General features: G+C 30.0%; 1 protein-coding gene across 1 annotated transcript; it reads right to left on the reverse strand.

Moving 5' to 3' along the window:
• Positions 1-2,717: 2,717 nt before the first annotated feature.
• LOC141453663 (uncharacterized) lies at positions 2,718-8,172 on the reverse strand. Its single transcript, XM_074127145.1, has 7 exons — positions 8,015-8,172; positions 5,765-5,834; positions 5,086-5,141; positions 4,866-4,901; positions 4,631-4,745; positions 3,820-3,887; positions 2,718-3,735 (listed from the first exon to the last, which is right to left on the reverse strand). Exons 1-7 carry the CDS (start codon positions 8,084-8,086, stop codon positions 3,700-3,702), a joined length of 453 nt encoding a protein of 150 aa, XP_073983246.1. The 5' UTR covers positions 8,087-8,172; the 3' UTR covers positions 2,718-3,699.
• Between the last annotated feature and the right edge of the window lie 2,731 nt (positions 8,173-10,903).

Genomic DNA, 10,903 nt, shown 5'->3' on the forward strand with positions numbered 1-10,903 from the left:
GTTATCTACCAGACTCGTCAAAGTATTTGCTCAAATCTGTCAGAGGCAGGTTTATAAACTTGCCTCTCGGAATTACCTCCACTCCAAGGAATCCCCCAAGGAAAAAGCTTGGGCGACCCTCAAGATGTGAGGCCACTGACAGCAACATTCTTCAGTTCCACAATGCTCATACTTTGCCAGCCGAATTTTTCATTCATTTTGAACAAGAGTTGAGCCTTTGTGCATGCCTGGTATCACTTAAATTCTCTATTTAATAATCTCAAAAGAATTTTTAGATTTAAAATTCTGTAAATTCAAATTTTGTAGATTAAAAGTTTAATTTTTAAGTAATAAAAAAATAAATAAATAAAACATTATCTGTAGAAAAAGGTGAATAAACAAGAAACATTAGGTGACCAATTTTTTTTTTTTTTTTTTTTAATTTTAAAGTTATGTTCAAGACCACTATAACAATAAATAAATAAATAAAGTTATGTTAAGGGGTCCTTCTGAAGAATGTCTTTATTTTATAAAACAAATTGTGTGAAAAAACATTTCTCTGCATATTAAGAATAATATTAGTTAACTAGTTCTAGTTCAGATAGCAGCAGCTACCTACTGACTAATTCCTGGCTCAAACACAAAAATATTTCTGTTTTCTTTTAGGTGACTAATAAGTAAGGAACGGATTTTTATGTATTTAAAAATGCCAAATATTTAATTAAAATATGCATTTATTTTCGTCAATTATGTGGAAAATATGTGATTTTCTTAAAATATTTTCTGGAATATTTAAGTAAAATGGACATTTTTTTTATGAAAATGGATTTTGGGGGGGGCAAGTTATAATTATTTATACAAGAAAAGAACATTTTTACAATTTATAATAATTTATTAGGAACAAAATAATTTGTTTTTACAAGTTATAATGATTTATACAACAAAGAACATTTTTACTATTTATAAAAAGATGTGTTAAATTTTCAATTTTGAAAACTTCGCTCTTCGAAATTGTTTGCAACCACATGAAATTTCAAATGTTGGAACGTAAAGTGACGACGATCTGGGCGTAAGATGGACTTATAACGACTAAAAGATCGTTCAACATCTACAGATGTTATAGGTGCCTTGCTGAAAGAAGTTATCTCGTTGGTTGTAAAGGGTACACGATGTTCTGAGGTGACTTCTGTTCCACTGATAATATCAGAAATCTGGCAGATGGTCTCCCACCCTTTGTTCTTGCTCAATACTTCTACCAGTTTTGATCTGATCAGATCTCCCTTACTCCCAGGTATTCCTTCCACCTTTTCGATGACTTTTTTAACGTTGGACACGTTTTCTGTCAGTCGAACATTTTGGGACTCAAGTTGGGTAATGGCTTGTGCAAGAAATACGCAATTGTCAGAAATGAATGCAAGGTCGTTCCTTAAATTAGGTTTCTCGAATAAAGACTTGGCTGTATTTATCGCTACTGCTTCGTCTTCGAGTTGTGAAAGGACATTCTTGATTTTATTGCAGTTTTCATAGTAATACTGAGCTGCTTCCAGCCAACTACCCCATCTTGTCAATATTGGTTCTGGTGGAAGGCACAAGTCTGGATAGAGATCTTTTAGCATTTTAATGCGACTTGGTGCTTTTAAGAACACTTTTTTAACCACTGTGATTCACAGCCCTACAGTCTGTGGTTCACAGTTCCTGTCAACCACCTCCCAATTATGAAAATATGCCCAAAATGAAAAATATGAAAAAATATGTACATATTTTGATTAAATATGTAGAAATATTTATTTATTTTAATCAAATATGTATAAATATGCGATAACATCCAAATATGTGAAATAAAAGTAGACTCAAACGGCTTAAAAAGTGTCAGTATGAATACTTCTAGTTGAAAAACGTCTGTAAATTGCCTAGAAAAAAATATGTAAATACATAAGAATCCGTTCCCTACTAATAAGTATACTTTTGATTATGCATTAAGAGAACAGGGTTGAGTTAGGACTACTAAATATGCATTTTCATCTGTACTGGCTCCGCTGCTCATTAAATTTGCAAAAAGCATCTTCTCATTGTTTTCAATTAAAAATGATATTTTACACTTTGTAATGGAAATAAACATTTTAAAAATTTGACTTTGAAGAAAATTTTTTTTTGAGCGATGAACGGATTTTTATAATTATAGAATCATATATTTCTAGAATTATTATGAATGCCTAAATTTAATTGATCCATTATTTCTATATTCATAATGTCAAATTTATAATTATTTTTTCTCAGAAAGTATGGGATTTAATAGTAACTATTGTTTGTAATTTAGGAACAATCCTAAATAAAAGTGGCGCAAAAAAATAATATTTAAAAAAATGAACGAATAACAGAGTACGACATTAATAATGCAATAGTAAATGTACCATTTGTAAAGAGTAATTAACCTTAGTAAATGTAAATGAATGCCTAATTACAAAAATTATAATAAAATAAAAAACAAAATTCAAACAAACAGGTAAACATATGTGAATTCCAAAACTAGTCAAATTCTTTAAGACCTTAGATGTGACTGGCATTAACAACACAAAAAAAGACTTGATTAGTTGTTTATTGTTTGGTCGAATAAATGCCATCAATCACATTCAATTCTGGCATATTAAATAAAATACTTTTTCAAATTCTGGTTTTGATAGGAAGTAATAATGAGAGATTGAATTAATTAATTTAGGGAATTTGCTTATTTTTATAAATTTTTAGTCAACAAAGTTTTTACTTTATTTACTTACATTTTGTTCAATTTTCAAATTCAAGTTTTCACTGTAAATGGAAACAATTTTGAGATCTACTTTAAATAAAAAAGTAGTTTTTACATTTGTTCTGGTTCTCATAATGTGCACCTCAACAACTTTGAACATCTAAACTATCACAGTGCAAGTTCAGATTGCTTTAAGATGCGATAAAATTTAATTTTTTAGTAAGCCATCCAAGACTCTTAGTAAAATATCTTAATTCCAAAAAATACTAATTTTTGTGAATATCCTTTTCAGCAGCAATATCAATAGCTTTTTTGTTAGCATTTGCGGTTTTGTGGCGTGCTGAAATTATTTATGTCAAGTAATTAGCCATATTATTTTTATTTCTGGCTGATAAGCTAGAAAGTTTGTTGTACTTAATAGCTGATAAAACATTTGAAGAGTTGGTAAATGGAAGCAGTAAGGATTACAAGTTGCCCTTGAAAAAATTTAGTTGCTTTAAACAAAATAAAATTTAAAAATTATTAATATAATTAAAAGAGAGACTTCATTCTCAGGAACTTTGTCTACAGAATTAAAATTGGTTTGAGACATTCATTAAATATCAAGCAATGTAATAAATAAAAATTTTGTATAAAAAAGGGAGTGAAAGAATCAAAATATATATTTCCTACAATTTACCTACAAAATTAATAGAATTTTTTTTCTACTTACATAATGTTAATAATAATAATAATAATAAAATCTTTTAAAATGTTATTATATCTTATTTTGTAGCCAACAACTTACTTCATTTATTGTATTTAAAGATGTTGCTAAACCACAAAATAAAAGAAAAGTTAAATCCTCCATTGCTTTAATACGGTTTATTTAATAACGATTGATAACTGTTAGTTTAATCCCAACTTTTTTTGTTAAATTTTATACAGGCAATACTCTCTTAGAGTAAAAGATGAGATCGCCATTGTGAGGTAAAAGCTTATTCTATTCTTAGTTTCGGAGGTGGTAGTCCGGTCTGTTGAAAAAATAAAGAAAAAATAAGGTAACAGTTTATAATATTTTTCTTCATCTAATTTGAAATTTTAGTTAGTATAATTACCTTTTCTGCGAGAGACACAAAACAATTAGTTAACTCATAAGCCAATTCTCCTTCTTCTTTAGCTTTCACTGAATCAACACAGACAATATTATTACATCTTCTATTGTATGTTAAAAAAATTAGTGTTAAGTCAGTTATTGAATTTTTAAGTAATTGTACTGCCTAATTTAATCAAGGAATTTGTCATTTAGGGAATAGATGTTCAAGTAGCTGGCATCAAAAAAATTATACAATTTTTATTTTACCTTCTTTACAATATATACTCAATTACCTGCTCCTTCAGGTTACGAAGCGATTCATTGGTTAGTTAGTGAATTGGTGCCAGTTTTTTAGAGTATTTATTTATTTATTTTTAATATATTAGTGATGTACCAAATGTCTACTGTGGATACATGCAGTCGCCAGGATCAACTTACTTTGGAACATGCACTTCTAAGCATACTTTTATGAATCCTCAAAAGAAAATCTTAAGCATATTTTCTTATAAGAATAAGAGAATATAGGAATAATCTAGAGAGGATAATTTCTGTTCCAATTCAGGTAAGTACCTGGCTTGTTTGCTGAGTGAGAAAACGCTAACGAGGAAACCTGGTAGCCAAACAGCCTATTTCTGCTTAGACTGAATCACAGGAGGGTCCTAAGGGCAAGCTGATTGCTCCAATTGCTCTTTTCTTCAAACTATTTTGGAAAATAGTGAAGATTTCTCATTATCATTGCATTTAAAAGATTTACCATAATTTATTGACTGGCAGAATTACATGAAACCCTAACAGAATATTTGAGCAATTTATGTAAACATGATTTTACTTACAGCTAGCGCTACAAATGTCTACGTTTTCATCAGCCAGTTTTTGATGTTCTTCAGACGTGTACAATACCCTATGCCATCTTTTTATTTCCTCTACACATGGTTTGCCATCCTCTAACTGGTAAAAAAGAATATTTCTACTTATTTACCTTCTTTAAATAAAATAAATTAACTATATTATATTTACTAGAGTGTACTTCATTAAATTGAACATAAAAAAATAATGCTGCCAACTTACAAATCCAACTCCATTCATCCAACATGTCACCATGCGCTGAGAAAATAAGTATATTATTACATAAACAATATTGCTTTCAAATCTGATATTTGAAGTAATATTTCTTACAAAGAAATATTGATAGGAAAATTAGGTAGGATGTGGATTTTGAAAATAGTTACTTTTTCTGATATGGGGACTTCACAAAATAATTTAAAAAGTAATCTAAAATATTATTTACCTTCGCTTCTGCAGATTGGGGAACACGACTAAAGTCCATCAATTTAGACAGAGTACCTGAGGGCAATTGCAATTACTTTGAATGGCTAGAATTAAAATTTAAGCTCTAATACAAATATATGTAATAACTTTACTACTATGGGTGAATTACATGTTGTGGTATCTATTTGATAAATTTTACGTTATTAAGGTGGTATAACTATTTTGATTACACTTATAATAGGATTTTTTTATTTTGACTCGATATTCTCGATAATAATCCTCAAGATTTTTGTTAAATTTCTTTTCTTTTTTCATATTAACGATAAGTTTACACTTAATTTGAGACAATGTAGTTTAAAAATATTTTAGAGAGGTTCTGGTCATAGATTTTCCTTCAAACGACCATATTATATCCCAGGAATCTTCCTAAACTGGAATTAAGCAGCCACATACACTTTTCGAAGACACACACTCATTAATTAAGTCCAATTCTTTGGAGAATTCTTTGAACAGCTTGTTTTTCTGTTTCCCATCTACTAAATTAAATAATTAAGGGAGGAAATTAAGAAATTTTCTAATTAAAAATAAAAAATTCAAAGTCAGTTAATATTTTTAACGATGTTTTGCACTTAGTTTGTTACAATTATCTTTTAATTGAATAATGAATAATGTTAACCATTTAATGTTTATTTACTTACCATCGTCTACCGAAAATTCTTTTTGACATTTACTTAAAACTTCCAGAGCTTTTTTTACAGTCTCTCCTCCCTGAAGCAATAAATTCAATTATTTTTCATCGTTAAAATTATTTTATTTTATATTTTATTTATCTTTTATTACTAATCAGAATTAAACTAATGGTTACATTCTCTTACTATTGGTAAGAAGGAGTATGAAAATGTTGATATCTTGCTTTGAAAGTTCTTTCACAATTGTATCCTCTCTGACAATCTTAAGAGTATTTATAGTGTGTTGGAGAAGAGGGTATATAAAATATGTTTAAAGGTGTGACCTCTTGGGTCTCTTCGGTCGAAAGTTTGCTTTAAAATTCATTTAGGTATCATCTAAACGGTTATTTTTGAGAAAAATTGTTGAAAACTGATGTCAGTCGTTCAGTAAATTGACAATTCAAGCTAAATTTTCCAATTTGGAATTTTATTCAAGAATTGGATTCTAATTTAAGCTACACAACTTAAGAGAATTTGATTTTTGCTTTGAAATTTGTATTCATTGCGTTCGAAACTCAAACTGAAATAAAACATTTTCTTCTTGAACTTTGCGAACCAAATTTCAGAGGATTGATAATTAACCGCCCAGAAATGTGCATTAAAAAATAAATTATTATATTCTTTGTATCTTTTATGAAATGACTTTTCAGGTAAAATTGAAAATTCAAATAAAATGCTTGCTTAATGTTATTTATTTGTTAAGACGATATGGCCTTATTATTACACTCTGAAAATTATTTATTTTTTCAAATATTCTTATAAAAACCTATTAAGAGATAAAGTCTTTCCGTTAAATTGTTTACTTAATTCCTCAGTCAGGTGAAATTATTCGTTTCCTTACTCGCTTATTTTTATATTTACTTTATTAAAAAAAGAAGAGTCATTCAGATAATGGACGGAAATTGTCCACAATTCAATTAATTTGTTTATCTTCCAGTTGTATAGCTGTTCAACATGAGAGGCCAATGAATATTATCAGGAAACTTGAAAACATAATCATTAAACTGTGGATTGCTTAAAATATTTTATTTTCTGGAATAATATTCCATGCTAGTAAAGGGCAGCTTAAATACACTTTTGTTGGGATCTTTGTAGCAAATTGGGGAAAAGGGTGTGAAAAGCGCAGTCAAAAATGAAAAATCACAGAAAATGTCTGTGCTTGGTTTCACACTTCCACCACAAGTTAAAGTTACAAATCTCAGCCAAACAAGTAAACTTTACTGAAAGAATATTTTGAACTTTTTTCAAAATTTTTTTTAAACAATATTGTTCGCAGTACAAAATTTGTATAATACATTAAATTAGATTAACTTATTGTTCCAAATCCGATGGTGACCAATAAATAGCCCGCTAATTGGTTTTTTCAATTACAATTATATAGCGTTGGAGGTATTACTTTCTGTTTTCGAAATTGCTCGAAATTGTTTCAGTTTGAGAAGAAAAACAAAAAAAAAAGCTAATTCAAGTTTAGGGCACCGAAAGTCTCAAAATAATATTATTTTTAATTAAGGCAACAGCTGAGATAACATCATTGGCGACTGGAACTTCAATAAAGAGAAGATCTATTGGCTAGAAGCTGGGATTTTAACCCGGGATCACCTTGTGGGAATCCAGTAACGTTAACCACTGAGCTAACCCTTCAGAGTGTTGATCCCTCTGGCTCCAAAAAAACAAAACTACAGCAAATTCCAATTTCATATTTCATTCGGCTATTTCCGTAGAGCCCTGGAAACTATTTAAGGCACTTCTGAAGAAAGGACAAAGGTTAGGCTTCTCTCTAGAATGTCTTTTTAATAGATTGTATGACCCTTTCACTTACATATTAACAATGAGTTGCTAAAATTTAAAAAATGAGTTCAATGTTTTATTCAACTTAACGATTCTCAAAAATCAATGGAGTTGGACTTTTTTAATTTCATATACTTACAAATCACGCGAGGATTCATTATTATTATTTTTTATTGTACGTGAAAATTCCGTGAGAGCAGTTTGGGTTTCTCTTTAAAATCCTTATCTTTATAGTCACTGAGGTAATTTAACTGTAAATATCACTGCGAATTCCAATATGTTGCTAAATTTTGAATGTGCGGAAAAGTCGAATAAAATTTGTCTCTTACAACAGCGAGAAATAGTGGAGCAAAGACCAGTTTTTATTATTATCTCCTTACTCTATTTAGTGGGCAAAAGTATTAAGAAAAAATTGCTCTTACAAATACATACCGTTGAATCAACTTTATAAACGCTGTTCACAATCAATATACCAATAAGCAGAGGATAGAAATGCACCATCATCTTGGAGTCCCACACAAGTTACAGGTAAGATCTTTGAAGTACGTGTGTGACGGCCCGTGGAACCACCAAGTTATATGTCCGGTAATTTCAAGGTCCCCTTCCATGCTTCCTACTTCTTGCAATGATTGAGGAAATAATAAAAGTCAATTACGATTGAAAAATAATTGCTAAAATGTTTATAAAATTATAATTTTAAATAAAACAAGGGATAATAAAAACTAATCAAAATTAAGTTTATCTTTACAATTTTTAAAAGTAAAGTTTTATGATTTTCTTTTTGCAAAACTAAAAAAAAAAATGAATCTAGCCACATCACGTCTGTCGGCTTGGGAACCGACTTAGGGCGGTCAAACGAACTGCGTGGCTACATCCATGAGTTTTGAGGCATCAACAAGCGTTCTTTAGACATGATATAGTTGGAAAGTGATTGCCAGTACTGCACATTAGTAATCGACCAACAGATAATCTCCAAGACAAATTTGGTACACAAAAAAGTCATCTCAGAAGAGTCAACGGCTCAAGAAGTGCATTCTAAAAGGACCTGAACTATCGATAATATTGTTTACTCAACAAGAAGGTTCTAGCCGAAGAAGTTACAAATTCTTATTCGATAACTTCTATTTGGGAGTTGTTTTACTGAGCATAGTGCACTATAATGGACATACATGAGCATAGTGCACTATAGTGGGCATACAAGACCATAGTGCACTATAGTGGCATATATGAGCATAGTGCACTATAATGGACATCCATGAACATAGTACACGAAGTTCTTAACACTGCATTGCCAATCCGGAGTCAATTTGACTCCAAAAAAATAGAAATGCCTCTGTTTCCCCACATCTCATAGCTATCCCGAAATGCTCTTAGATACGAGTATGCTATCCCCACTCTCTCACCATTTGATAGCCACGAGCTGAAGACCGGTGGAAATTCTTAATTTTTCTTTTTGCAGATTAGTTTACTTGAATCACGTAGGAATCATTTTAACCATTTTAACTCCAGATTGGCATTACACGTAAATATATCGGAGACATTTCGACTCCTGATTGGTAATATAAGTAGATTTTCTGTTATTAACTAGACTCCAGATTATTGCCTAAATGCTTATTTGATAAATTTACATAATTTTCGTAGAAAGTATCAAGGCACAAAAAAAATAGCCTCTTTCTAGAATTGATTTTCTGTCCGAATCGCACAAAAACTTGCAGCGAATTGGGTAATTTCCGATCCGTGTTAACAGCGCACAGTAATTGAAATAATAGCGAATGTGATTAAAAAAATGAAAAAGTCCCTGATCAGAAGGCAGCCAATCAGGATTCTAGAAAATACTGAAATTACTGCGATCCTAAGTTGAAGTTAATTCCTCCTGCGTGAAATGTTAAAGCCGATTTGTGGACAAAATTTGTCTTTTCGTTCTTAATTCCTATTCTTTCTCATCCTTTAATACAAATTTTATTATTAAAATTGAAATCGATGTAAAAAAAATATAAAAATAAATTATGGAGTCAATATGACTCCACATTGGCAATAACTGACTAAGTTTGAGCATTGGCAATGCAGTATTAATGTACTCAATATTAAGAGAGAAAAACTCACCTCTCATTGCTTCATTAATGAGGCTTTGAAGTGAAATGACAACAAAGACGTCATTGATTTGATCATACCTTTCAAAAAGGAATATGATGAAACATTGTGAAATAATGAAGCAAGAAAATGAGATCAATTAATCTAGTTCCTGATTTTAATGTAAAACAACACCAGCTGGCAATGAACGTGGTGGAAGAGATCTAATAATACAGAAAACAAAGCTGAATTTTTTAGATTTGAAACTTTTTGTAAGTCCAAAAGCATTATGAGATACGTGCCAGACTACCAAGACTAGAAACATTTTGGACTAAATTTGATTAAATTCAAAGTAAACTTGAACTGATGATAGATAATGAAGGCGAACTAAAAACAAAAGCAGAATACCAACTTGAAATAGAAACAATATATTTACAAATTTACAAAAACAGCTAAAGACAATTTAGAGAAACAAACTAAAGGTGGAATAAGAGTATTTGAATAACACAAATCTCAGTCTAAAAATAATAGAGATTGTAACCACTTTACATTAGCCAACATTAATGTCACACTTAAAACCAAAATAAAACTTTTTTTGTTTATTTGTACACTCGTATTACCTTTTTACTCAACTCACTCACGCCATATCTTTAATTATAATTAAATTAAGAAGGCACTAATGAATTAGTTTCTTTACAAGAGCATTACTTTAGCCATAAACCAAGTATTTGGGCTTTACATCAATTCATTACATCAATTGCAGAGTTTATTACAAACTTAGATAAATGAACGATTAACTGTCAATTTAAAAAATTATTGCGACAAATCAATAAATAATTTATTATTGTTGTTATTGATTGTAATTTATGATTATTGCTTTTCCCAATTATTGTTTAATTTAGTATTATAATTATTATTAGTTCGTTGCTCGTTGACTTTTTAAAGAAAAGAAGAGATATAATAACAAAACGATGCAGGAATATAGATGTCTTTCGTTTAATGAAGTAACAATTGCTGCGGAAAAAAGAAAATATTACACTAATTAAAGGTGAAAATAATAGCATAATTGAGATTCACACCGTGAAGGCTTTTTTCAAGAAAAATAATAGAAGGCCTGCTAAACCGGGCGGAAATAGAAGAAGTAGTCGCCAATTTGATTCATTAATAGCAAAATGTTTATGCTTGTGGTAGTAGTCAGACAACTTTCAAATTCCTGCAACAATTTACAGTTTTCGTTTATAAAGCTGGGAG

This window comes from Rhodnius prolixus, unplaced genomic scaffold (genome assembly GCF_049639745.1).
Source record: "Rhodnius prolixus isolate KJV_2025 unplaced genomic scaffold, Rpr scaffold_3, whole genome shotgun sequence".
Taxonomy (NCBI): Eukaryota; Metazoa; Arthropoda; class Insecta; order Hemiptera; family Reduviidae; genus Rhodnius; species Rhodnius prolixus.